Below are 27,892 nucleotides of genomic sequence, written 5' to 3' on the forward strand. Positions count from 1 at the left end.
CTCATTCGAGGCCCAGGCCTCTCATAAGAGCGGGGGGACATTCTGAAGCCACAGAGACCTAGAGACTGGACACAGGCAAGCCAGGGTTCCCTCGGGGACCATGTGGAGGGTGTGTCCATGCTGGGGCCTCCATCGTCAGCACCCACTAGCCTTCTGTCTGTGCCTGTAACTCCTGCTCCCACCAGGTGGGATCTGGCCCTCCGCCTCCACGTGTCCACGCAGCACACAGAAGGCACCGTCCAACAGTCCACTGTGAGCACACCGACCTCCACACGGGGGCTCAGGGACTCACGTGGGCGATCAATGTCGACTCATTTTTTTATTTTTAGGTACTTTTTGATTTTTAGATAAAACTTAAAAGGAAGCTCATCAACCTTCAGCAGAAACCTCCACCCTCTGACAAACACATGAACCCGGTAACCACACCGTCAGCCAGGAAGGGGACATTTCCACCGTCCCTGGGCCTCGCCTTACTTCCTCGTGCCTCCCACCCACTCTCCTGGCTCCTGTTCCCGCAGGCCCGAGTTTCTCGTGGACAAGGAACCGTCACCGGAGCCCGGGTCTGTCCGTGAGGGGCACTGCCCTTCTTATTGCTGAATAGAATTCCACGTAAGGAAGGACCACAGCTGGTGTGTCCATTTCTCCGATGTGAACATTTAGGTATTTTTTTCTTTTGATTTTTTGCCCGGTGCAAACAAAGCTGCCACAGCACTGCCTCGGCAGCCGTGGTATGTGACACAAGAGCAGCGTGTGAGACGTGTGGGCTGTGAAGAAAGTTGGTGTGAAGGATCACACACATTGTCTACCCTACCCAGAGTTCACGTCCCTTTACTTATGGTTTCGACCGTATTTTCCTGATGACAGAGGATGCTAAGCATATTGCTGTGAGCTTATCGGTCATTCAAATACGTTTTGCTCATTTTTTATTAAGTGTATATCTTTTTATTATCTACTAGTGACCCAACGTGCGAAATCACGTGAGACCCGGAACCCCGGGGCTCCTCAATGGATTGCCCCAAAGAGGTAGGCTGGAGCCGGGGGTCTCGCCTCCATGGTGCGGAGCCGCGGGCCCCCCAGGCCTTGTTGTATGGAGCAGCTGCCAGGCCCTGCCTCTGCGACACACACACAGCATCAAGTCCTCGCCCACCCGCGTGCGCCTCATCATGCACGCAGCCCCACCCACCCTCACGTGACTGCTGCACACCCAGCCTCCTTGTGACGGCGTGAGGGCATCGCGGTGTGACAACCACCTAGGCCAGTGATCGGCAAACTCATTAGTCAACAGAGCCAAATATCAACAGTACGATTGAAACTTCTTTTGAGAGCCAAATTTTTTAAACTTAAACTATATAGGTAGGTACATTGTTATTAACTTAATTAGGGTACCCCAAAGGCTTAGGAAGAGCCACACTCAAGGGGCCCAAGAGCCGCCACAGGTGGCTCGTGAGCCGCAGTTTGCCGACCACGGACCTAGGCTATTATTAGTGTGTGTGTTTGTATGTGTGTGTGATATATATATATATATATAGGCTTAAACTACTGTTCGACCATTCAACCAGTAGCTATGATGCACACTGACCACCAGAGGGTAGATGCTCTGACTGGTAGGTTAGCTTGATGCTGGGGTCTGGCCAATCGGGTCTGGGCAAGACGGGCCAGACACACCCTGAAGCCCTCCCGTGATCCCTCCCTGACCCCGATTGGGCACGGGTGGGGTCTCTCTGCTTGGCCTGTGCCCTCTTGCAATCCGGGACCCCTCGGGGGATGTTGGAGAGTCAGTTTCATCCCGATCCCTGCAGGCCATGCTGAGAAACCCCACTGGTGCACGAATCCGTGCACTGGGCCTCTAGGTGAGTTATAATGCTGCTTTAAGTATTCTTATATATTCTGCATACAAATCCTTTGTCCTAACCTTGTTTAACAAATATCTTCTCCCAGTTCCTGGCCATTTTCTTAGTGATGCATTTCGATAAGTCTGTCTAGAAGTGTTCCTGTTTTGTGTTTTACATTTATGTCTAAGGTCTATTTTGACCTAACTTCTCAACCTTTGTGAAAAGTCTAAGATCTCCCACTGGTGACCCGATGTGCAAATAACACAGCAGAGGCCCGCGCTCGGAGCTGCGTGAGGAACCACGTTTATTTCATAACTGGACAGAGCGTAGGTGCACACACAGTACGGGAGCCTAGAGCTAACACTCGGGGTCAGGACGTTGGGGAACTGGAGTCATTACGGCAGGATGGCAGTTATGGTGCAGGGGTGGGTGTGCCACACAACCACGTATGTACAAGCCACAGGGAGCCCCGGGGACAGGCAGCTACAGGAAGTACAGGCCCAGGAAGAAGCCACAGCCTGCTGTCTGGAGGACCAGCTTGGCAACCTGCTCACACCTCCCCGAGCACTTCGCCACACCCGCCTGAGGTGGGACCGCCTCACACAGCCGCCTGGGTGTGTGTGTGCATGTGCATGCGTGTGTGGCCGACATGAAACATTGCCACCTCACGAGTGGTTATTCAGAACAGGGAGTCCTTGCAACTACTGAGCATCTCACACACCCTGGACACCAGCCAGGTTATTGGAGCTCATGGCCGGCCGGCCGAGCCCAGCATCCCCCCTGGGACCTCTCCCTAGAGCCTCTGGAAGGAACGCACACTCCACTGGGGGGACAGAGAGCGGATCCGGACGAGAATGGTCTTTCAAACAAAACGAGGCCGCAGCCTGAGCAGCATCAAGCATTCAAACCAAAACCACCAGAGTTGGCTTCTGGATCTCTCTCTCCTCCCTACTCAGCGGGAACAGAAGCCACACCAGGCCTGACTTTGCTCTCTGCACCCCAAAGGGTGCAAACCCTTGGGGGCCCCCAGATGAGCCTCGCTTGTCACAGATGTGGAAACGAAGTCCCGGTTTGATAAAGGACTTGTCTCAGCTAACATGACACATGGAGGTTCGGGCAGGGCGGGCACAGAGACCAGGCCTCCTGACTCCGCGTGGGTTTCCTCTCCGGCCACTCTGGGTGTCTGGACTCGGACCTAGGACCTCCCGCTACAGCAGGCCCGGAAGGGAGGCCAGGTCCACGCCTGGCTCCTCATCACTGCTGAGACGGCCCAGGCCAGGATGAAACGGTCCCTGGAAGCCTCCATGGCAGGGGAGGCTCCTGAATTTGGGGAGATTCCGAAAACCCTCTCGGGGGCCCCTTCCCTCAGCCCTGCCGAGGACACAGGTGCTCTGCAGGTTGGCTGGCCTCAGACACCTGTGCCCTTGTGCAAAGCCCTCAGACCCTCTTGGGGCCACGCCCTCAGGCTGGCTGACCTGAGTGGGCTGTGGCTGGGCGCTGGCTCTCTCAGCACTTGCCCCTCCTTGCTTCTCCCTGCCACGGGCTATCATAGAAGCCGGTGTTTGTCCCAGACTAGCTCCTCTCCTGTGTGTCTCAGCCCATCACCTCCGGGAACACCTGTGGAGGTGAGAACTGTCCCTGCTTCTGGACAATGTGCGCCCAGACGCGGTCCTGGGCCCTGACGCTCGCTGGCGGCTTCCCCTCAGGAGCACTGTCCAGGCACAGAAGGGCTGTCAGCCTCCTGCTGGGCTGGTGCAGGCTGGCGGGCACACACAGCTGCCACAGGGTCCGCCCTCCTGCATCCCTCATCTGCGGCCAAGCTTGAGGGGCCTGAACAACTTCCCCAAAGGAAAACCTCACTGGAACCTTGTCCCTCGGACGAAGCCCACACCTCACATCCCCAGAGGAAGGAGCTGGGGCACCTCTGGCCTCAGTGGCTGGAACCGTGAGAATGTCCATGTGTCATGTCAGCACCACGCAGGACAGTGTGGGTCTCAGAACCACTGTCTCCAGGGTGAGCTGGAGTCCTCCAAGCCAAGTGGAAGCTGGTGTCAGTGAGCGGTGCCCAGCAGGGGCTGGCAAGGATGGAGGGAGTTGCCAGAGAAAGCTGTGGACCAGCAAGGCTGGGCATGAACTGGGGCCAAGTGAAGCCGCTCTGCTGGGGACAGTTTTGCAGTGTTTTTTTTTCTTGAGCTAAAAAGAGGCCCAATGTGCCTCGGGTGTGGGAACAGGTCCCAGGAGACCCCTTGTGGTTTCTCTGCTGGGTTTAGGGCCTAGACAGGACCCTCGGCCAGACTCTTGGCCTGGTCTGACTCCTGTCCTGCCCTGGCCAACCCTTGGGCACAGGGTCTGCAGAGAGGCCAGAACAAGAGAATGGTGGCACATCTGATGCAGAAGGGGGAGGAGGAGCCCATGGCACTCATGGAACTCTCTTCTCTCGGGGCAAAGAGGGGACATCTCAAACTTCCTTCCCAGGAGCAACCTTGAGCTCACCCCATTTCTCACAGCAACTGGAGAGGCTGTACCTCAAGCCCCTCGCTGCCTGGACCATCACTCTGGACCACCTCTAACCCCAGCCAGCCTCGCCCTACCTGCCTGGACACACGACACGAGTGTGGGTCCTGTCCCTCCTCCCCGGCCCTGCCAGCATAGCCCCTGCAGCCCTACCACTGCCTCACCTCCCACACCCTCCCGGAGCTGCATTGGCACTGCTGGGAGTCACAGCTCAGGCGGCTGCTGTGCATGTTGGATGTGGCTGCACCTCCTGCTAGAAGGGACACACGCCACCTTCTGTGCTGCTGGGACTTCAGGCATCATGTCCCCCTGACTCAGGCACACACCCCAGGACGAGGGTCTGCCCCATGGGCAGCTGGGGAGAGGCCTCAGTCAGGTGGCCCAGTGGCACCAACCTCACTGTGGTCTTCCGAGGCAGCTGCCCACCCTATCTGTCCCTAAGAGGCTTGGGAGATTGGTGTGGGAACAAGCGGGAACAGGTCCATCTGAATCCTAAAGGTCGTTAGAAATAAATACTTATAAATAGAATACAGTCTTATAGTTAACTTCTGAGTGGACTGCTTCCATGTCGCTAACTACTGTATATTAATTATAAGTCTGTCTATGCTTAAAAAAATATGAGAACGTCACCGATGCCCCTGACTGGTGCCCTCTGGTCTCTCCAGCGTCTCCCAGCTCTTCCCACCCCCCCGGGGCACAGTCTCAGAGAAGGAATGATGACAACACGGCCTCCACTGGGAGCATGACAGTCATGTGGTGCAGGTCCCCGGCCAGAGTCGGGCTCGCTGGCCCAGCACAGCGTCCCTGGGAGGAGGGGACTTGTTGGCTTGTCTGGTGGGAAGGACTGGGTGGCAAAGACAGACGGATGGTGAGAGGGGGCAGGCCGGGCCTGCTGGCTGTCTGGAGGGGGGGTGTCTTCCACTCAGACCCGCATCTGGGCAGACCTCCTTCTGGAAAGCTTGGACCTGCAGGAGGGTTGGAAGAGAAGCAGAGCTCAGGGAGGACGGAGCCTGCAGCTCACTGACCCCAGACCCCGCTGGTTCCCTTGGCACCCGAGAGACATGTCATCGTGACCCCTGTGAAGTCACGGAGGGAGGGGGGCCTGGCTATTCCCTACACAGAGGTTTCTTCCCTACAGAAAAGTACGCCTTGGTGGCAGGTGAAGCTTGAAAATTTGGGGAGTTTATCCACTCCTTGAGCAGCAAGGACAAACATGAACACCGACGCCCCTGCAGATGCCCCCAGGCCTGCACCCTCCCTCGTCCCAGCGGAGGGGGAAACACCCATCCAGCCTGAGGTGGCCCTACCGTATGGTCCCGGCCAGGAGAGGGTTGAACGCGTACAGCCAGTCGTGCATGTCCTTGTCGCTACTGGCCTGCAGCAGGATGCCGCGGTGCTCCGTGCACACGGCGAACGTGTGGGGCGTCTGCAAAGCACCGCACTGTGAGAGGCACCGCCCCTCCCTGGGGTCAGCACTCAGCCAGGGAGGAGGGAGCAGGAGGGGAGACCCACAGGATGGGGGCGCTGACAGGGCTATTGAGCTCAGCAGTGCACACGGCCTGGCCCGGAAGGTTCTGCAGGAAACCCCTCTATTCTCATGCCCCAGGGCCCCTTGCCACTGCTCTGTGTCCCCACCTCACCGGCCAAGGCTCCTTCCCCCGGGACCCTGGCACAGCTGTGGTCCAGATACGTCCACTGGGCCCCGTAATCCTGGCGTCCCTTCTTCTCAAGCTTGAGCCCTTGGCATCGTGGTTTGAGTTCCCACCCCCAACCCAGGGAATCAAAAATCACCTAGTGCCACTGTAGTGGCCGAGGGAAGGAGTCGGGGCTCCCAGCACCCACATCCATAGCTGCGCTTGCTCAGAGGAGCAGGGCAAGGCTGGGGGGCAGGGGGCTGGACTCCTGGGCCCACAGCACTGCTGGCCTGTGTGACTCGGCCCACCCCACCATGGGCATTCTCAGGAGGGGACGGGGTTGTTGGCCCTGGGATGGGAGGTTAATGCTTGTCCCATCATCACCACTGGTTGCCACCCGGACAATGAGCCCCATGGGTGGTAGAGACCTGGGACAGGAAAGGCTGCCCGGCTCCTGCCCTCTCCTTCCCTGCCTGGGACGCACTGTGTCCTGCCAGCCCAGGGCCTGCCCATCCCATTTCCATGTCCGCACCTTGAGCATGGCCTGCTGGTCCTCGCTGTACTCCACCTGGGCGGTGGAGAGGTTGAGCACAAACCTCTCTACAGTGTCCTTGTCGTTGTTGTACATGTAGGCGTAGGGCCGCCGCACCACCACGTAGCGCTTGGCCCAGCCGGCCGTGTGCGGCTCCAGGAAGTGCAGGTAGCCCTTCTTGGAGACGATGGGGCTGTGGGAACAGGAACGTCTGCTCGTCCACACCCTCCTGGAAGCCAGTGGGAGGCCCCAGCTCGGAGGTTCACTGTCCACCATGAGCCAGGTCCCCAGCCGTGCCGCCAGCGGGCCTCCGAGAGGAGCAGCCAGGACAGAGGCACCTGGGGACCTGGCAAGACCCCAACCTGGCAGGCCAGAGACCAGAACCACCCACCCGTCTCTGAGCCTCAGTCCCCAGCTGGAAGATGAAAAAGCGTAGGAAGGCTGCAGCTGCCCTGGCCTGTCACGCCGTGACCCATGACCGCACCCACCGACAGTGGTGAGCTCAGGACATGTGCATGGTGGCCACACTGGTCATTCGCAGACACATCACCACCAGGGCCCTGCTCCCCAGCCCTAGGTCAGGGGGCAAGGCTGGCCGGTGACCTGCGCACCTGACCCGGACCTCCTGGATGTCGGGAACCAGCGGGCGCTGAGGCTCCTTGTCCAATTCCGTGGCCCGAGCAGGGGAGGGGATCTTCTTGGAATCAGCCTCTGGCACATTCTCGGGCTCCGGGCTGGCCGGCCGGGAGCTGGGCTGCAGGCTCCTGGGGGAGAGGAGGGACGCTGCCGCCCTTCACTGGGCCCAGAACCACCCTCCCCAGGCTCCTGATGGGGCCTCATGCTCTCAGAGCCGCTGTGGCACCTCTGCTGTCTGATGACCACACCCACAGTCTGGCCCACCCACCTGATTCCAGGATTGTGCTGGACACCGTGGGGAGGGGTCAGCTGTGAGGGGCTCCACACCTCTCTCCCGTGGTGCTCTCTGCCCCTCCCCCTTCACCCCATAAAGGTGGCTGTAGCCACTCGTCATCCCCCAAATCGAGTTGAAAGAGACACAAGTCTCTTAGGGACCGTCTGGCCCATGGCCCACGCCAGGCCCTATGACTGCGCCTGGTGGCCCAGGAGGCCTGTCCCAGGACAACAGCCAGAGGATTCAATACCATTTTTTTTGTTTTTAAGAAGAAATTTAGGAAACGCCAGGGATTTGAAATTGGATGATCAGACATAAGCGGTGTCAGCAGTGTGTGGGGAGGGTCTCTTCCCAGCTCGGCTCCAGTGCCATGTGTCCCTGTCTGCAGGAGAGGGCTCAGGTTTTTCTCACTGAGCATTTTATGAGCGCCACCCCATGAAAAGGGTCTCTTGTTTTGTGCTATTTTGACCTGTTCCTGCTTTTATTCAGGGCTGGTTTTAAATGTATGCGTCAGCAGAACATGGCCTCAGAAAGAAGGTTAGGACATCACGCTCACAGGACGCTGCGGGGTGGGCACTGGGCAGACTTTGGGGGCAGTGCCTGCAGACCCCACGCCACGAGGGCTGCCCTGGATGTCTGGCTACCCCGAGTGACTTGGCCACCCATGCCCCCTTCTCTGCACTCTGTGCCTGAGTCACGGCTATCGTCGTCGCTAGTCTTGCAGAGCGGGAAGCTGCGCAGGAGCCTGAAGGCTCACTCACCTCAGGTCGGCTGCTCCATACCGCCCTTCGACCAGAGAGGGGCAGGTAGAGGAGGGAGTGAGCGTGGCCACCCCCAGAGGGGACAGGGACGTGTCCTGGAGTAGTGTGATGGACATCTCAGAGAGCTGTGGAGGAGAGAGAGGCTTTTTCAGGGGACACAGGGAGGGGACAGTCTCGTGGTGGGGACACCGATGCAGTGGCTGATTCCTGCACCTTTGCTGGCATTTGAACTCCCATTTAGGGCACCCCCACCCTCACTGCAGGTACCTCCCACCCCCTCCCAGCCCCACCAGGGACTCATGGCTGTAGGGCTTCAAAGAGCATCGAGGACCACACTGGGTGGGCTGGGGAAGGTGCGGCTGAGCCAGACGTTAGGACATGCACCCTGAGGACCATGGGGATTGACCCCCCCAGGCAGAGGGAGAGGCCAGCACGGCAGGCTGCGGGGCAGGGAGAGAGGACCCAGGACGGCTGGAGTGCCATGGGACACTGGCGTGGAAGCCATGAGCCAGGTGGGGGCTCCGGGCCTGACTCGGTGCCCACCTTGCTCTCGCTAGCGCTGATGCAGACGTGGCTGTGTGTGTACTCTCTGTTGAACGTGTGCATGAGGAGGCGCAAACACTGCAGGGACAGCAAACACCCAGTCAGGAGTCTCCTGGGACCAGGCTCGGACGAGGGCTCCGCCCCCAGCAACACAGAGACTGGCCCAGGTGCCTGGCACTGCAGGTCAAGGTGGGAGCACCTGCGGGCCTCTAAGAAGATGGGGCAAGCTGGGGAAGCCTCCCCAGGCAGGACTGGGACTGGGCGAAGGCCAGCTTGGTGGCCCCAGCCGCAAAACGGGCTGGGATTCGGGTGGTCAGCTCCCCATCGGTTTCGGTATTTAAGAGAGGACATGCCACTGCTCAGGGAGGAGGCTGTAAAGGGCTCCCAAATTCCAGAGTGGGTGCGGTGGGGGCTGTGGGCAAGGGGACTCTATAGACCCCTCATCCTCCCAGCTCCAGGCCCTGACAGGACCCAGCACCGACAAGGCCACATCACTGGAGCTCTGCAGGGGCTGCGTCATGGCCGTGCTGCCCACAGGCCAACTGCACAGCTGCCTACCTTGACGGCCAGCTCCCGCTGCCTCTCGTTGGGAGTTTCCGGGGGTGACGCTCGGCCATCAGCCGAGAGTGGAGAGGAGGCGCTGGACAAGCTGTGGGACTCCGAGTCCTCGCTGGAGGCCGGGGACAGCGTCTCGGGGACGGGCCGCTGGGTGGTCTCCAGCTTCTCCCGCAGCAGCAGGTAGTGCCGGGTCTTCTCGACCTGCACACGAGAGCACGCGTGGCCTCACCTGCTGCACTCAAGGGCGAGGGCAGGGCGGGCAGCCCGCTGAGCACCAGGGCCCAGGTCAGATCCTGGGAGAGCAAAGTGACCTGAGGCCACGCTGCTGACAGGGAATCAGCTCCTCCCGTGCCCTGCGGCCAACACGCTGCCCTCCTCCATCCTGGCCTCCCGCCCACCCTGTGCCAGCCCGGAGCGGATGGACACTCGAACTCCGACACGAGCATCCGGCAGGGCCCAGGGGGTGGGTGCGGGCCTCTGCTGCCTGCTGTCCACAGCTGCTGGTCACTGGGCCCCTGACTTAGCGACAGAGGGCCTTGCCCACCCCGATTCCTGGTCTCCGTCTGCAAGCTGACAGCCCTCCGCAATTACGTCCGTGAGAGCAGTGTGAGTGCCCTCGCTCTGTCCTGGGGTGGCCTGGGACCCCCGGGGTCTGGCACAGACGCACCTCCTGCAGCAGGCTCAGCTTCTCCAGCTCCCACTGGTGGTCCAGGATAAGGCTGTCACTGCGGGGCCTCCAGCCCGCCAGGTTCTCCTCACCCCGCACGTAGGCCACAGACGTGTCCAGCACCCGACGGCGCCGCCGCTGCATCCCTGAAAAGGGTCACCTGTCTGACCACGTCCCTACCAGGGGTGCAGGGACAGGGCCCTGGGGCAGCTCCCCCTCCCCTAACCCTTGGTCCACCCTCAGAGCCACCCTGGGCTCGCCCAAGGAAAGTCACACAGCATCCGTCCCACGGGGGTTAGAGCGCGAGATGCCCTCCCTTCTGCCGACCTTCCCATTGCTGCCTCGCCCCTCCCTGTCCTCCAGCCCCTCAGGACAACCTTGGAGAGGCCCGTGCTTCTCACAGGGAAGGAACCCCCCAATTGGCAGCTTCGCTGACGTCACCTGGAATGACCCAGAGGACCCCAGGTGACTTGCAACTAAGTGCCACCCCGCCCAGCCTGCCACAGAGAGCAGGACAGACACCTACCTGGGCTGCCCGCATCGGCCACGTGGCACAGGCTGAGGTCATAAACACCAGTTACACGGTTGCTGTTGGGGGCAGAGGGGGACATGCTGTCACTAAGCACGGGATGCCCGGGACCAACTCTCACCACCATCAAAGGCACATTGGGCACCTGCCCTGCCCTGCCCATGCAGGTGGCCTCAAAGGGGGAGCTAGGTGCCAGGCCCCCACACTGCAGCCCTACTCGGACAGTCCCCATCTCAGACCCCCTTTTCCCTGGGACTGCCGATTCTGCCAGGGGCACCCACCAACCCTCTTGTGGACCTCTCAGATGGCTGGTCGTGGCCAGCCCAAGGCCACTGAGTCCTGACCCCCACACTCTCTCCTCCCACTGTGCCCAGAGAGACCTGGACATGGGGGGGTCTACGGGACAGAGCATGTGGGGAACCTCACTGCCTTGACACTGTCCCCCCAGAGTGCAAGGAGCGGTGGGAGTGGGAGAGGCACATCTGGTTCTAGAGTCTGACTCTCAGGTGCTGCCAGCCTCCATCCCGAGTCCCCTCCCAGCCTGCCCACGCCCCCCACCCCCCGCATTTATCCAGCCTCCCCCATGTGCAGGCGAGGGGCCCTGATGGCCCAGACCCTGTGGCCCCCGGGAAAGAAGGTCACCTGGTGGTGGGGTGCAGTGTGGCTCCCCAACATGCCATTGGTGTCCCACACGTGCCCCCTGGCTTCCAACAACCCCAACATCGGGGTGAGGAGAAAGGCCGAGAGCAGGGGGCCAGCCAGAAGCGGGCAAGCTGAGCTCTCATCAGCCTGTGCCCGAGCATCCTAAGCAGTCCGGTCTTTGGGTGGCCAGGGTGCCCGGCCCACTCCAGCAGCTCACCTCTCCGAGGACCGCAGGCTCCCGCTGCCGAACAGGTTTCGGATGGAGCGCGAGGCGGGCAGCTTGGCGTCTCGGGAGTAGAAGACCATGCAGAAGTCCTTGGTGATGACGGCCGGCTGTGCACAATTCTCCATCTGCGGGGACAGGGAATCAGGGGCTCAGGCAGAGGGACACGCCCTCTAACCTCCCGGGGGCAAGAGCCACGGCACTGACCACAGCCCAGGCCTCACTGGGCCCCGCGTGGCCCCACAGCAGGGGGGAGAGTCCCTGCTCCTCGCTGGAGCGCCTCCCGGCAGAGGCAGCGGGCCCTGCCTCCCAGCGCTGCCGAGGGCCAGCTTCCATACAGAGGCCCCGAGGGTCACCATCGATCCAAGACACGCTGCACAACACGTCTGTGAGAATGTACCCACGCGGTGCGTCTGACCCGCCACAGACCACATCACGGTGGCGGGTGTGGTGTCATATGCAGCTCCTCTTTGTGTTCCTGAAGCTCAACTATAGCTCTGACAAGGCCGATGGGCACTGGGCACTTGTCTGGGCAGAGCCATTACAGATGGAGGAGTAGGCTCTGAGGGGGGCAATGCCCTCACCCTCCACGCTGACCCCAAACTTCCAGATTCCTGGCTACTGTGCCCACTAGATTCGCCCAGGCTCCCAGCCTGCTCCTGTGCGTCAGGCCCTGGGGATGGGGAGGCGGCTGCTGTTTATGAGCTGCCTGGAGCATAGAGGCCACCTGGCCACACCGAGCGCCCACACAGCAGAGACGCGGGTGGGCTGACAGCACTGCGGCTCGAGGTGCATGGGTGTCGCGAGGACCTGGGGAGGCAGCAGGGTCGTGTGGGCTTGTCCAGTGCGCGCTCGCCCTCCTTGCCCTGGGCAGGCACCGCTGGCTCAGGGGACAGGTGATTTCGGTGGCGTGCCTGGGCACAGGAGCCTTGCCTCAATGTAAGCAGAGACGGTCATGTAGATCTTCTCTCTGTACGGGGTGACGCGGTTCAGCAGGAGGGAGTTGTGCATGGAGCTGTCCCACGCAGCCTCGAACTGGTAAAAGGTCCTGGCGGGGAGCAGAGAGAAGGTAAGAACGACGTGCAGGCCACACCGGGCTGGGGTGGGGACATGCAGACAGACAGACAGACAGACAGACAGAGACATGTGGCGACCCGCAGGGAGTGTCGCTGGGGTCACAGGTCCGGAGGACTGGGGGCAGTGTCCAGGAAAGACAGTCCCCTCCTTACTCAGGACTGGGGGGGCGGGAGGGGAAGGACTCCAGATGCCACCAGCAGGGTGTGCCCAGCTGTCACCTCCACTGTGGACGAAGGGTGGCATGCGGTAGCCCACAGCTTCAAGCTGAGAGCAGGGAGGGTGGGGACAAGGAAAGAGGGGAGCGACTACAAGGGTGGGGACAGGGCGGGAGCCTGGGTCTGAGTAAGGAGGTGCCATGGTCTCTCCTTGGACCCTAAGGAACCTGCCCCAGTTTGCAAAACCCTCCAGGGCCCACCTCCTCCATGACTGACTCGCCCTTGGGAGAGGAAGGGCCCGTGGGGAGGATGCTGGGAGTGGAAACCGGGCGGCCAGGTGCAGACAGCGCCACTGCCCACTGCGGCCAGACTCTCCACTCAGGCAGAGCAGGCTGAGGCCTCTCCTCTGCCTCCATCTCCAACCCGGAAAGATAATGAGCAGAGCCTGAGCCAGGGGCCGGCAAACCCCTTCCCGGGTGGGGGCAGCTCAAGCTGTGGACGGCAGAGCTCCTATAGTCGTGCCCGCATATTGGAGGTGGGGAATGTGCCTCAGTGCCCACTGTGGCCGCCCGTGGGCCCTGGCAGCGCTGCACAGCCCCCTGCCTCGCCCGGTTTCCATCCAAGCATCTTCACAGAGACACAGCTGAGGAACACGTCAACACAACAGCCGGGCAGTGGCACAGGCCCAGGAGTGTGGAGGGTGCCTGGGGAGCCAGGCCGCGAGGGGCATGGGCAGCGCCTCCGCTGCCCTTCTCTCTGTGGCACCGCCCAGGGGCGCGGGGCTAAGCAGTGGGAGGGGGCCGGGCCGTGTCACATAGGTCATTGAGGACAAAGATCCAGGGGAAGGGATGTGAGGACAGCGGGCGACAGAGGGGCAGAGAGCGCGGGGAGACATCGGAGGAGAAAGGAAATTGAAAAGCAGCGGAGGAAGCACCAAGCGAGTGCGGAAGAGAGTGTACCTAGTGTCACTTCCGAATGAAACGCTAACGGCGAGGCAGGCAGGACACACGTACACACACAGAAGAGATTCATATGTCAGAACAAGCGCTGTCGCCCGCCCAGCACAAGCTAACGGGCACGGGCCACACACCACTCCAAGCGCCACCCGCAGTGTCTGCAGGGAGAGCCTGTCCCCTGCAGGACCAGGTGGGCGTCCCTGGAGCTGCGGCCAAGACCTAGGGACGCCGTCCATCATGGGGGGCCCCAAACACCCAGGCTCTGTAGGGCCACGCCTGCAGTCCCCAGACTGTCCAGCTCCAATGCCATGGCATAGCCACCTGGCCTCGGCCTATCGGCAGACCCGTCTCCCTGCCTCAGAGCTGCCTGGTGGGTGACATGAGCTGTTACTCAGCAAGTGCACTGCCTGAGGCCTGGGTGGCACACGTTCGCATCACTGAGATTATTACTAGAGGCCCCCACCACCCCTCCGGAACCTGGCCCTGGGGTTGTGGGAAGCAAGCCCACTGGACACGAGGCCCCTTGGAGACGCTCCTGGTGAGAGGCCCTTCATCAGGTTAGATTGTGGCTTTGTCCTGATCGGACACTGGTGACCTACAATGTCTCCAAAACCTGACTGCTGGGTCTCACAGGCAGGGCGGGTGGTGGGAGAGGCCCTCCTGGGCCTTCTACTGCCCCATCACCCAAGTGCCAAGAAGGCCAACCGGACCAGGGTTCAATCTGGCACAACCATGATGCTGCCCCAGCCCCCATGCCATCTCCTGCAGACCCACCCTCAGCGTCTCCATGTACCATGGATACCAGACCCTGGAGCCCAGGCAGGGGGGGTTGTGGACACCCATCCTGAGCCCCAGTTCCTGAGGCCTCTGCAGAGGGGGTCTCCCCCAGGCCCCAAGTGAGAGTCATCAATGGCGCAGGTGTGTGCAGGGTGGGGCAGGTGGCAGAGTGACAGTCACAAGGGATGCCCCAGGATTGCAGGACACAGCATGGGAACCAAGGACAGCTGCCCTTCAGTCACACGGCAGGAACACAGACCCAGAGGGGCCACGAGAATGCAGCTGGGAGGCTGAGGAGGCCATGCCAGGGCCCTCATTCACGAGCAGCACAGGGTCCTCTCAGGACCTCTCTGGACACCAGGTCACCCAGGAGGGAGCCCCATTCCACACAGCACCCCTCACTCTGCCCCTGGACCCATTCAGCTAATCCCTCAGACATTGCTGTCAGGAGAACCGTGTGGCCCAGATGTGGGGTCCCGGGCCTGCGGCACCAGCACGCTGTGGGAATGTGTTAGAAATGCAGACTCCCAGGCCCACCTCAGACCCATGGGGACCCTCTCCCCACTCATGAGGCACAAGGCACTGTTTATACTTTACCTAGAGCACGCATGTCAAACTCGCGGCCCACGGGCCGATGCAGCCCACAATGAATATTTTTGCGGTCCAGACAATATAAAGTATGTAAGAAACGTTTTAATAAAAATTTCGTCACTTAATTTTTACAATTTCCTGTTATACATAATTATTAATAATGAACTACAACATTCGCTAATGACTGATTACAATAATCGTGTTGCATTCATTTCCCTTACGTGCAGGCGCACCATTTCTCTCACTAATACTAGCAGTGAATATTTTAGCAGCCGATTGCCACATCATTAGTCTTGTACTGACTTGTTTGGTGTGTGCAACAGGAAATATTTCACTTTCGGAGAACGAGAAAAATAGTTTTATTAGCGTTACACTTATTAATTTGTGTAGTTATTCAGTGTCTGGTAAGTTAATGTTCAAGAAAAATATTAATTTTTATTAAAATGTTCTATTATGTTAACGATGACTCATTTAATTCGGCCCTTTGTATTCAGCATGTCTCTATCAAAATAAACCTAGGTTTCTATGAAAACTGAAGCATTTGGTTTTTTGCAGCCCACATAAACTTAACCTTGTTTATTTGGCCCGTGTTAGCCTTTGAGTTTGACATGCTTGACCTAGAACCTTCCTGGAGCTACCATGTTTGAGGGAGGTGGTGTCTAGGACCAGCCTTAGCACTGAGCTGGTTGTGGAAATGCACACTTAAACGAAATATCCACACCCCTGTGCAATCATACTGATGGGCAGGAAGTTTCCACTCATCAAGAAACCAGCCCCTAAGTTGGGTCCCTTCCAGGGATGAGCCGGGGCTGACGGGCTCCCACCAGCGCCTTCTGAGGACAGGGTGCAGCCGCCTCGGCCGGCCTGGCCCACCTCCAGGACCAGCTAGCAGGCCACCTCCTCCAGCAAACCCTCCCGGCTGCCTGGGACAGGCAGGCCCCTGCTCCAGGCCCAGAAGGTCTGTGCCCCCTCCTTGGTGCAGCCACCACCACTACAGGTCGCTGCCTCACCCAGCTGGTGTTCCCAGGGAAGGGCCTGTCACAGCCTCTGTCATTGAACAGGTGTGTGTGCACGCCCTCAGGGACACACCCGCAGGAACAACTCACAGTGCCCATCTGTCCAGACCATCACAGCCAGGACCCAACAGGGACACAGACTCAGGTGGTCAGGCCGTGCCACCCTCAACCCCCATGTAGCTTACAGGCCCAAACATTCAAGCTGGAAGCCTTCCGGCTACCCACAGGGGACCCCCAGGACCACCTCATGGAACTCTGGCCAAACCCACCGGGACCCAGAACGTGACAGCCTTGACGCTTCGTTCAGAACAGACTGAGGCTGTCCAGCCTCAGGGGCCTCGACTGAGTTTGGCAGGGATGGGAGGTCCCCAGCTCAGGACCTGAGACCACCCAAGCGAGTCCAGAGACTTGCTGGGCCCTTCACAGCTGTACTGTCCACTTACTTCCTAAAGGGTGTGTGGTGGCCACAGCCAGGTGAGGGGCTCACACTCAGGGGTGGAAGGGGCAGAGGTGGAGATCTGGCGGGTGGCTTCACTCCCTCCCTCTTTTCTCTGTCACCCTTTGGGGAGCCTGGCCAGCCAGCCTGCATGCAGAGCGCCCGCTGCCCTCTGGCAGGGTGAGGTCGGGTGGGCACAGGGTAGGCAAGGCTTGGGGTGGGAGGAGCGGGAGCCAGCCAGTGTCTACGGGAGGGCAGCCAACTACCAAAGCAGCCAAAACCGAGAGAGGGGCAGAAGGGACTCAGCCAGGGGAGGTGAAGAAGCAAGTTTAAAAAATCAAAAAGATATTCTAAGGAAATAAAAGATGAAGAAACAGAAGGGAGAGGTGAGCAAGTGTAGAAGGAATCCAGGAAGTGGAAATTAAAACTCAGGGCTGGGGGGTGGAGGGGGAGCAGGGAGATGCTGAAAGAGAACCGAGGGCACAAATGATACCTAGGCATGTCCGAATCAAGAAACTGCCTGCAAAACACAAACAGTCACAGGTTAGTGAGGCGTTGGGGCCGTGGGGGTGGGGCAGCGGGCAGGGGCAGCGGGCAGCGGCAGGGAGGGGGAGCTGCACAGAGAGAAGCCACCAAGCCGGCAGGCCCACTCTGAGCCAGGGAGGCTGCAAAGCGTGGGGCCTCAAGCAGCGAGGCCGGGGCTGTGGCAAAGCTCGTGGGCAGCCCGAGACCCGAAGCCTGAGCTGGGTTGGGGTCGCCGAGCCTCAGCATCTGAGGGGGGAGAGCAGCCGGATCCACCAGGGCTCCGAGGATGTCAGCCAGCGTCCCGGGAGAAGGCCCTAGGGAGGGGCCCGCTGGCCTGGCCGGCCAAGCCTTAGCATGGTGCCTGCCTGGGGCCACCGCTGAGGAGGGTCCCCAAGGCTTTTCCAGGACAGTGCGGGAGGGGGGCCAGGCGGGCCAAAGCCAAGCATGGGACCAGAGCAGCGATGGTCTACACTGCCTTCCTGTCCTGGAACCAGGGCCCTGACCTCAGGCACAGGGCTGATGGACCCCAGAGCTGCCCTGGGGCTGCCTCACTCCAACAGCTTCCAGATGCAGGACCAGAGCCCATCAGCAATGAGTCTGGGCCTCCAGGGACAGGAAGGACCTTTTAGCCAAAGCCCTGCTGGCTTGAGGTCCAGCAGCCTCCTAGGCTATCCTGGGACTTAGCCCAGGGCTGAGGCTCCCCAAGGTGCCCCCAGCAGCAAGAAGACCCATCAACACAGCCCTCAGTGCGGGCTGGGAGGCCTGGGAGGCACGCCCTCCACCCCTTTCCTTTGCCCCCCACTCCCTTCCTGCCCCAAGCATCTAGGAATTGCCAGAGGTCGGGGGAAGGCTGAGGTCCAAGGCATCACTCAGCATGACACACAGACCTCTTCCAGGGGCACATGCCCTCCCGTGGGGGTCCCGGTTCCCATGGCCCAGACACAGCAGCCCACATTCGTGCAGGCGGCCCCCGTGTGGGTGGGCGCCCAGCCTTCACCACCAGGTCCCGGGGTGCATTTGCACAGTGACAGGCCCACCCCACCCCCTGTCCGCCTCACCGTCCCAGGTGCAGCCCTAGCCTGCCTGTCATGGTGTCACCTTCACATGAGAACAGCCCCCAGGCCCTCCCTCCTCTGGATATGAGTGCAAGGTGAGTTTCTTCTAAAAGGTTCCAGGGCAGGGCTGGAACTAGAGCCTCATCTCCCCTGCTGGGGTCCCTGTTCCCCAATCCCCAAGTTGCTCATCTGAGGGACAGTCCCTCACAGCCCCCCCCTCTCAGGGTGTCTGAGCCCGAGAGTCAGAGTGGCACGCAACTCCCCAGGACCCTCTGTCTGTATAGACATGGACGCTTCCACAATGTGGCACCACCTCCCTCTGCGAGCACATGCAACTTTCACAGCCTCAAGGGCCCATGGAGACACCCACAGGTCGAGCTCAGAGAGTCAGGCAGGAGGAGGGCTTGGGAGCAGCCGGTGTGGGACTGGAGCACCTGCTCACCTCCCCACCGCCCTGGACAGCAGCCCCTCAGACCCAGCCGTGCCCGCCAGTGACTCCAGGACGCTCTCCGCAATGTCAGTCGTGAACCCGCAGCCCCAGCTGGCTCCAGCGTCTCCCGTCACATCCCTCCCACCCCGGCTGGTTTGTCCCCAAGGTGTCCCACACCCAGTCCACTGTGCCAAGTGCCGGGACAGCCTAAGCTGTGAGATCTTGACCATCACCTGGGAGCCTTGACAGGAATGGCCCAGTGACAAGGAGTGACCGGTGGGCACACCTTCACCCAGGATGCTGGGCCGCCAACCCAGTGCGCCCCTGAACCGCCTCCAGGACCCCTGGTCGGTGTTCCCCTGCCAGAGGTCACACAGCTGCTCAGCAGCAAGGTCGGGGAAATATGGGATGCTTGTCCTCCCACCACCCATGGTCCCCACCCACCCACCCACCCACCCAACTCTCCAGACAGGACCCAGCTCATTCCCACAACCGCCCCACAGTCCCTGCCAGGCGATCGGATGAACAAAGATGCTCACACATCACCACGGGACTTTGAGGCCACAAGCCTCCCTCCCTGCTCCTATTCCCTCAGGCAGGAGGCCTAAAAGCTTCGGGGCCAGACACCCCAGCCCATGTGGGTGGACCCAACACGTCCAGGCCAGCCAAGGGTACCGCAGGCTGACACCCCAACCCCTGGGGCCCGAGCCAGACGGACTCATCTCCAGGGACTCAGGAGCAGAGCCTGCCGCCCAAGGGGACTCACCGATCATCCTGGGCCGGGTGGATGTACCCAGATGAGAGAATGTTGAGAGATAAGATGTTGGGGTCAATCAGGGACTCATCTGTTTCTGGGGTGTTTCGGATGCGACCTACGGAAAAGGTGACAGGTCCGTCACTTCCAGGCGGGCAGGTGGGGGCACTAGGTAACTGCTCACACCTCTGCCTGGGCTGGAGCTTCTGCACTGAGGCCTACAGGGAACTGGCTCCCGGTGTGGCCAACAGGGCATCTGTCGAAGGGTAACCCCATGGTGGACAGGGAAACCCATGCAGGGTCTGCAGCCGGCCCGCTGCTATAGGTCAGTGCACGGTTCTACCATCTTTCCTCCCGCAGTCTAAGTTCTGTGCTTCTTCCTCCCCCTGCTCTCTCCTAACAGAGTCCAATCGCTCAGGCCAAAATGCTCAGGCTTCCTACCTGTTGGAAAGGAAACCTTAGCAAGATGAGGACAAAATGTTCCCTCTTGTCATTATACTTAAAAAAGAGAGAGAGAGAGAGTAGAAACACAATCCGTGCCATCAAATGCTCCTGCAGGGGGCTTTTCCAACAGAGCCCCCCAAGCTGCCGCCTGCGCGCACTCGAGGGGCGGCTCTGTCTGTGGAAGCTGCCAGAGCCGCTGAGTCCGGAATCCTGCCTGAGGACCTCACTGATCACTTCTTGCTCCAGCAGTGACGGTGAAACTGACCCTTCCGCTTCTTCAAGGATGGACACATCCCAGCTGCCTTGCCCTCAGAGCCCTCTGAGCCCCAGGGGCACGGCCACAGACACACCTGGGCGGGCTTTTGAGAGGAGCCATCAGCTCAGGGCAGGCGAGGGCTGGGGCCTCACGCTGACACACGGGAACGGACAGTTTGTCCTTGAATGAAAACTGGGAAGACACATTCTTCACGGGTTGGCAGAGGAAACATCGCTAGCAAAGAGTTCACAGCATGATGTCACGGAAGAAACCCGGCTAAGGTCCTGGATGAACTGAATTGTGTCCCCCCAGAATATATGCTGCAGTGCTAACCCCTGGCACTGCAGAACGTGACCTTCCTGGAAGCAAAAGACCCTGTTTGGCAGCTGTAATTGAGATGTGGTAACACTGGGCCCGAATGTAATCTGACTGTCCCTGTAAGAAGAGTCCACGAGAAGACGAAGGATTGGAACGAGGCGTCTACAGATCCTACAAGAGGCCAGGAGGGGAGGGAGTATGGCCACCTGCCAACCCCCCTATCTAGGGTTTATGCCTCTAGAACTGTGAAGAGGAGAAATTTCTGTTGTTTTAAGCCACCCAGTAGGTGGTGCAAGCTAACACAGTGATTAAATAGATATTTGGAATCATCACCATGGCCTAGTCCAGTGATGGCAAACCTATGACACGCGTGTCAGAGGTAACACGCGAACTCATTTTTTTGGTTAATTTTTCTTTTTTAAATGGCATTTAAATATATAAAATAAATCTCAAAAATATAAGTCTTTGTTGTACTATGGTTGCAAATATCAAAAAATTTCTATGTGACAAGGCACCAGAGTTAAGTTAGAGTTTTTCAAAATGCTGACACGCCGAGCTCAAAAGGTTCGCCATCACTGGCCTAGTCTCTCCTTTTCAGGCGAGGGACTGAGGCACAGAGAGGTTAAGTGACTTGGCCATTGTCACACAGCAACAGGGGCAGAGCTGTGGTTAGAATTCAGGCATCTGGGTAGGCAGGTCCATTGCCTTACCACAAACCCAGCCCCAGCCCCCAAGGCAGACTCTACCCGCCTCACTTACCCACGACAAGCTCTCGCACTTCCTTCCAGCGGATATGGCTGCCCGTCTCGTGCAGCAGTGTCACGGTTATCCGTCTCTGGATGCCCTGTCAGGCACCAGGAGAGAGGACACGGTCAGGGAGCCTGGGGGCCATGTGGGGCCGGGGAGGGGGCATGAGGTGGGCCGGGGCAGGGAGGGCCTGGCACCTGGTGGAGCAGGAAGGTCCCCATGCACGGCATGCCACCACGGTGGTCCACCACTGCAGGGATGTAACTGGAGAGAGAAAGATGTGTGAGGCAGGCGTCTGCCCTCCCCGCAGGCCCAAGCACAGTCGCGGCCCCAGGAGTGGAAGGAGGGAGAACAGGTGAGATGGGAGGCTGTCCATGGAGACCAGAGTCAGCGGGGCAAGGAACCCATCATGTGCCACCTCCTTCCCCACCATGGGCCTCGGGAACCCCAGCCCCCCAGCGCGGGCACACTGAGCGTGGGGACGCACTCGCCATCGGCCTCCAGCTCACAGATCTCAAAGTGAACCAGCAGGTCGTATTTGCAGTGGCGTGGCCCAGGGCAGGACCGTGTCAGCGTGCTGAGCTTGGTGGCGGGCACTGGGGGTGACAGGAGAGAAGCATGTGCTGAAGAGAGACCGTACCCACCACGCACTGAGGGCTCGCTCAAGGAGGGTGCCGAGGTGGAGGACACGTCAAGGCAGCGAGCTCATCTCACTCCGAGGAAAGCCACCAGCGGCTCCCCACCCATGTCCCAGGATGTGCCCACTCAGGCCCCAGCAGCCACTTACCAGCTCAAGATCAGATGTGACCACGTGCTCCTCCATGCCCAGGGGAGGAGCACGTGTCGACACACCCCAGCCCTCGAAGAGAGGGTGGTGGCTTGAGATGCCACAGGACCAGCAGACAACAGGAGCCATACTTGCTCAGAGGCCCACAACCCGCCTGGGATCCCTGCTAGACCACACTTTGGCCACAGCCTGCGGCACCTGTCCCAGCACCTCTACCCAGCACAGGCAAGGCCTGCCCCTCAGGTCCCACTGGCCCTCTACTCGTGACCAATTCCTGACAAACAGGCTCAGATGGTCCCAGCCCCTCAATGCCTTCCTCTTTGGGCTCCCACGCCTCTGTCGTCTGCTCCAGGAACCCGTGAGGCACCGGGCAGGCACCACCTGACCGCCACCCAGCTGCTCCGTGCCTGATAAGGGGCCGGAGACACCCGAGGTGTTTTCTCTGCCATCACCCTGTGCCCAGAATGGAGCCCCTCACTTCATGGGGACCCCGTGAGGCCTAGTAGGTGCCTGGGGACCCCGAGCCTGGGAGCGATGACCCAGCATGAGGACTGTGCTCAGCTGCAAGGTCCCAACCACACGGGCACCCACAGGGGCAGACTCCCAACAGCTCGGCCTACCTGGCTTGGACAGCGGCATGACCCGTGGGAAATGGCGGCGTGAGGGTCTCAGGGGGCTGTGGAGAAAGAAGCATCCACGTGAGGCAACCCAGCGGGCTGGCGTCTGCAGGGGCCTGAGCTGGAGCAGGGAGCCCCGCCTGCCTTCCTCCCTCCCCCGGCCCCCAGACCCGCCGGAGGCCCCACGGGACCATGAGAACTGGGCCAGGACCTGAGCACGTCCTTGCAGAGGGGCGGGAATGGGTGCTGCTGGTAGTGGCCGAAGACCTCGAACACGATGGGCTGGCTCTTGATGTATTCGATGAAGGACTTGGTCACCTCCACGGCAATCTGGTGGCAAGGTGGGCAGGGGATCAGAGGGGAGCATGGGGCCTCGATGGAGAACTGAGCACTCCAGGCCCAGATGGAAGGCCTCATGGGCCCGAGTTCCGCTCATGACAGGGACAACATTCCTAGCCAAGGTCCTTCCAGCCCTGCCTCTCCTCTGTCACCACCCAATGGACAGACCACCAGATGGGTGGCTTTGGTCTCTCTTCCCAGTATAGATGGGGCTGGGCCAGAGGGCTCGGCTACCCTTTCAGACCACAGAGCTTGAAATGGTGACCAAGGCCAGGGTGCCTCTGGGGTCTGGTCTGACCCTTCTGGGGCCCTAGCCCACTCACCAAGAGTTACGGGTTGAATTGTGTCTCCCTGGATTCCCCACCCCCAGTTCATAAGTTGCAGCCCTAACCCCCAGCACTTGTATTTAGAGGCAAGGTCTTTACTGAGGCCAGCAAGTTAGATGAGGGCATTAGTGTGGCCCTAACCCAATATGGCCATGTGCTTACAAAGGGGGAAACCAGAACAGAGGCAGGTACAGGGGGAGACCCTATGAGGCCTCAGGGAGAAGACGGAGTGTACGTGCTCCAGGACAGACTGGGACAGGTGCTCCCCTCGGGCCCAGAACAACCCTGCTCACACCTTGACCTCAGGCACCTCTCCTCCAGACCTGGGAGGCGATAACGTTTAGGGCAGCCCAGGAAACGAGCCAGCCCGTGTGCACACTTCAGACCCGCCTTGTTTCCCAGCTGGGAAACCGTGGTCCAATGCCTGTCACCTGAGGGCCAGGACGGCCAGTCTGCAGGGCCACCTGACCACGGCCTCTGTGACTGCGCAGGCCTCATGCCAACAGACTACGTAGCTCAGAGTCAAACTCCCCAGCCTGGCCCTGCAGTCCTCATCACCTGGCAGCTTTCATTATGGCCACACGGAGCACTCCCCACACACTGCCTGGCTACCCCTGCTCCCCGACCCCGAAAGCCCCCTGCTCTCCTGACAGCCTGGCTTGGATGCTCCCCTGCCTGGAGCTCTCCTGACCTCCCAGAGCCCTGCCTCCACCCCTTCCCATACCACACAGGCTGCCTGGCTAGGCACCCCAGCCTCAGCACAGACCCTGGCCACCCCAGAAACTTGTTCCCTTCAGGGAGCTCTCTGGACTCTTACTGCCCCCACCCCCAGTCTTAAACCCACCGAAGGCCCAGTGCCCAGCAACAGCCCACACGCCTGCCTGGTGCCAGAGGCCCTGTGTCCTCCTGCCTGGCCGCGTCCAGCACATGCTGGCGACCAGAAGAGGGAGGAGGAACCATGGTGAGACTGGGTGAAGCTGTTTCAGGGGGGCCACCCACAGCCAGGCCCTGGGAGGGCCACCCAGTGGTAGGGAGGAGGGCTCTGAGGACCTACATTCTGGACGTGGTAGAAGCCAAGTGGGGGGCCCCTCCCCGTGTTCTTCAGGGGCTCCGTGGAGAAGGCCTCATCATGGCGATGGATGAAGCTGCAAAGCGGGAGGAGATACTTAGCTGGGGTCTCTGGGACACCATCCATGCATTGCTTAGAGCCTGCCCACCCGCCCGCTGGCCTGTCCAGTGGGGCTGAGCTCACTTGAACTGGCAGAAGATGTCAGCATACTCCGCAGAGATGCTGGACGCCTGCAGGACGGTCACGCGGAAGGTGAAGGTGCTGCCCAGGCGCAGGTGGTCCAGGGCGGCATCCAGGGGCCCGTCCAGGGTGGCCTTCTCAGGGCTGTCTAGGAGGAGGCTTTCCGGAGGCACCGCTGCTAGGAGCCAAGGGCACAGCCATGTGACGGGACCCCCATGTTACGGGGGCGCTGGAGTTGAGGTCAGGCTTGGGGCCTGCACAGCCTCCAGCAGGGACTGGGCACGGGGAGGGGGCCTGGTCCTAATCACCCTAGGCCGGCCTGGAAGTGGAGGGACCTCCAGACTACAGTGGGGCAGGGCCATGTCCAAGAGCCCCAAGCCCCGGGCAGCCACAGTGACCTACCTGAGCAGGTGTTGTTGTTGACCTCGTCGGCGGAGGGCCCTGCGTCTGCTCCCTGGCCCTGGCCTTCCACAATGCGCAGCTCTTCTTGGGAGGTCCCGGACCGAGACATCCCCACCACAGGGCAGGACTCAGACTGGAACTATGGTGGGTGGGGAACCAGAGTCAAAGAGAGGGGGCTGGGTGGAGTCCCCACAGCCAGCCAAGAGGCCAGGAGAGGGGCCTGTGCTATCCAGAGTCAGGTGACAACTTCATGGATCGTTGTTCCAGACCTGCCCGAGGGTGGGTGGGTACCTATCTCCGTAGGCCTCAGATTCCCAGGCTGTCATGGCCCATGCTGATTCCATGAGTGCGAAAGGTCCTCAGTTCTGCCCCATCCAGGACCCTCCCGCGGCCCCTCCCCCCATGGGCAGGATGCAGGTAACCTTTCTGCTTGGCTGTCAGGGTCCCGGCCAGGTTCCCTGTGCCAGGTGCCCACTCAGCCTCCTCTGCCCTGTGCTCTCCATGTTTGCCCTTTGACCCTCCTGTGCATCGCCAACATTGGCGAGCCCCTCAGAGAGGGACTGGGGGGCAGAAGGGCAGGCACACTGCCCTGAGCTCGAGGCGGTGGGCACTGAGGTTCAGGACAGGGTGGCAGGCGTCCGGTGGAGGTGGGACAGGAAAGAGCCTGAGGGAGGGGAGCTGCTTGCCAGGTACCTTTTCGAAATGCTGGTCATCAAAGGAGATTTTGGCTGTTCCTGACTGGCGGACGCCCGAGCCATAATCAGGAGCCTCTTCATCGGCTGGAAGAGGAACCAAGCAGATGGTCAGGGCTCTGCTTGTCCCCAGGTGTGTGGCAGAGCCAGGCTGAGCGGTCAGGTAGGGGGAAGGCACAGAAACCACCCCACCCCCAACACTGCCGACTGCGACTGCAGGATGCCCAAGGCACCACCCTGGGCATGGCAACCACCAGCCTGTGCGGCCCGGGGGCCCAGAAGTGGCCACAGCCTCAACACAGCCTGCCTTGATAGGGGCCACAACCCCACATTGTAAAAACCAAGCTTACGACCCCGCCCCTCTCCCTGCGTCCTGATCCCCCGCTGGCCTCCCCCAGACTCAGATGCTATAGCAGAACCAGAGTCCTCCTGGCCCCTCCCTCCACCCCACAGGGCAGAGCCCACCTACCAGGTCTCCTGGTTTCACCGTGGAACCCCACCTGTCCCTCTGCCACCACCCTTGCAAAGGGTGGAAGGCCACTACGATCACCTGCCTGGGCACTCAGCATCCCACACCCTTCCTTCAGAGTAGTCAGTGGTCTCCCCTGTGCTTGGGACAAAATCCAAACCCTTTTCCTATTGCCTAAAGGCCCCTGAACCCCAACTGCAGCCACTCTGGTTAGATGTCACCCCAGGAGGCCTTGCAAACTGGGGAGTCTGCCCCTGTTCAGGGGCCTGCGAGGGTACAAACACCCTGAGCCCTCCAGCCCGGCTGTCCTATAGTCCTGTCCCACCATCGCCCGGCGCCAGCCCAGGCTGTGCACAGCAGGCTCAGGGCTCCGTGCGAGACCAGGGAGCTGAGCTCTGCCACTCGGGGGCGGGGACAGGAGTGACTTCTGTGACCATGAGGCTGGTTTTTTGGTGTGTGTTTTTAAGTTCCTTTTCCTCCACCATATCCACTAGACAGAGAATGTCAGATGTGGTCCAAATAGAGGCAGTGTCACCCTATAAAGCAACCTGCTCAGGGGGACCCCACCGAACTGGGACAGAGCTGGTCAGGAAGGATGAGGAAGAGCCACCAACTGCTCCCAGCATTCCTGTGCTCTGTCCCTCTACAGTGCCGCCCCCGCTCCCACCCAGGCTTCCTTCTTGGCAGGGTCCCCAGGGGCTCACAGCACAGAGACACGCTGGGAGGGGTTGTGGGGTCTGAAAAGGGGTGCACTGGACCAAGGGAGGCTCTGAGGGCCACTGTGGGCGGGGTTTGGGCAGACAGTCCTGGGGCTGAGAGATGGCAAGTGGTGAGCTAGGAGAGTTCTGTGTCCACCTGGTGCTGCCTGGGGGGAGGGAGGTCCGCTGAGCCAGGGGGAGCTCAGACAGCCCTGGGCTCAGCCTGCACACCCCAAAGGGCCCCGGTCACTCTGGGAGAGTCTGGGAGGCCAGAGCCAGGAGCTGAGCATGGGGGCTTCTCCTGGGGCCCCACTTGAAGATCAGCAGCTAACTGCCAGCTGGGGGTGGGGAGGAGACAGTGCAGGCGGGGGGCCTGGTGAGGCTGGCTGCACACCAACCTCTGTGATGCCCGCAGAGGCCTCCCCGCCTGAGGCCTCTACCCGTGAAGGAGAGAGCCAGGCCCGCAGTCCTCACACACCTGAGATGGCCTGCACGGCCACACGGAGAAAGCCCTTCACCTCGCCCTTCTCGCTGACGATGGCCACTCGGTGCACCAGGGGCACGGGGTACAGCAGGTTGCTCAGGTACACGAAGGCCCTGGGGGAAGAGAGGCTTCTGTCAGGACCAGCTTGGTGTGCGCTACCAGTGGCGGTGGCGACAGTGCGGCCAAGCTCACGACACAACACTGCAAAGCGAGCGGAGTGCAGGGAGGCCGGGCGGCGGGCGGCGGGCGGGCAGGGGGACAGACAGAGGCTGAGGTGCTCAGAGGACACAGGAGGAGGCGGAGGTCGTGCGCTGGGGCAGAGGCAGTGGCCAGTGGGCTGGCACAGGGCACAGCTGGGGCCATACCTGCTAACAGACGAGAAAGCAGCTGAGGAGGGGTTCAGCCTGCTTCAAGGAGGAGGAGCTGGGACCTGGCCACACTGAGCTACGACACTGGCACTGGTGCCCTGACAGTCCCCAACACCCACCCACTTCCCAGTGGTCCGACGCTTGTGGGCCCAGGTGCCGGAATAGGGCTCACAATTCCTCTGAGCTTCTAGGGACACAGTGGTGGGGGCTCCGTGGTGTCAGCCAAGACAGGGCACCAGCCCTAGCCCAGAGAGGGTTGGCTGAACGGACACCCGCAGACCCCACAGAGCTGCGTGCCATGGCCCTGCCAGCTACCCACAGAGCGCCCAGAGTTCTCCCTTGCCCTGGCAGTGCCCAGCTGGTGCCAGGACAGGCCAGACAGAGCCTGCATCACCCAGCAGCTACCACAGTCCCTGAGTCTGTCCATGTACAAGGGTCACACGGGCAGCCAGGAAGACAGACAGGACCCTGGGGGCTGGGCAGGCTGATGTGGAACAAATCTCCCCCACTGTTCAGGGGCACCCACCCACATGAGCCCCTGGGGGCAGCCCCCCTCTGTACACTCCAGCAGAACCTGCC

At 60.7% G+C, this 27,892-nt stretch overlaps 1 protein-coding gene across 1 annotated transcript in view; it reads right to left on the minus strand.

Moving 5' to 3' along the window:
• Positions 1–2,114: 2,114 nt before the first annotated feature.
• The window catches only part of KIF1A (kinesin family member 1A), a 71,506-nt gene continuing 45,728 nt past the window's right edge, over positions 2,115–27,892 (minus strand). The window contains exons 27-48 of the mRNA XM_081095578.1: positions 26,940–27,058; positions 25,296–25,381; positions 24,603–24,741; positions 24,204–24,378; positions 24,006–24,096; positions 22,498–22,616; positions 22,290–22,345; positions 21,370–21,478; positions 21,080–21,146; positions 20,895–20,979; positions 19,130–19,235; positions 12,279–12,393; positions 11,340–11,473; positions 10,478–10,539; positions 9,952–10,097; positions 9,285–9,485; positions 8,727–8,804; positions 8,184–8,308; positions 7,124–7,276; positions 6,513–6,705; positions 5,654–5,772; positions 2,115–5,311 (exon numbers count right to left, since the gene is read on the minus strand). Of these exons, the coding sequence (XP_080951704.1) occupies positions 5,269–5,311; positions 5,654–5,772; positions 6,513–6,705; positions 7,124–7,276; positions 8,184–8,308; positions 8,727–8,804; positions 9,285–9,485; positions 9,952–10,097; positions 10,478–10,539; positions 11,340–11,473; positions 12,279–12,393; positions 19,130–19,235; positions 20,895–20,979; positions 21,080–21,146; positions 21,370–21,478; positions 22,290–22,345; positions 22,498–22,616; positions 24,006–24,096; positions 24,204–24,378; positions 24,603–24,741; positions 25,296–25,381; positions 26,940–27,058 (2,521 nt within the window). The 3' untranslated portion in view covers positions 2,115–5,268. The remainder of the gene's footprint in view (positions 5,312–5,653; positions 5,773–6,512; positions 6,706–7,123; positions 7,277–8,183; positions 8,309–8,726; positions 8,805–9,284; positions 9,486–9,951; positions 10,098–10,477; positions 10,540–11,339; positions 11,474–12,278; positions 12,394–19,129; positions 19,236–20,894; positions 20,980–21,079; positions 21,147–21,369; positions 21,479–22,289; positions 22,346–22,497; positions 22,617–24,005; positions 24,097–24,203; positions 24,379–24,602; positions 24,742–25,295; positions 25,382–26,939; positions 27,059–27,892) is intronic.

Source organism: Myotis nattereri (assembly GCF_964212035.1).
Source record: "Myotis nattereri genome assembly, chromosome: 7".
NCBI classification, from domain to species: domain Eukaryota; kingdom Metazoa; phylum Chordata; class Mammalia; order Chiroptera; family Vespertilionidae; genus Myotis; species Myotis nattereri.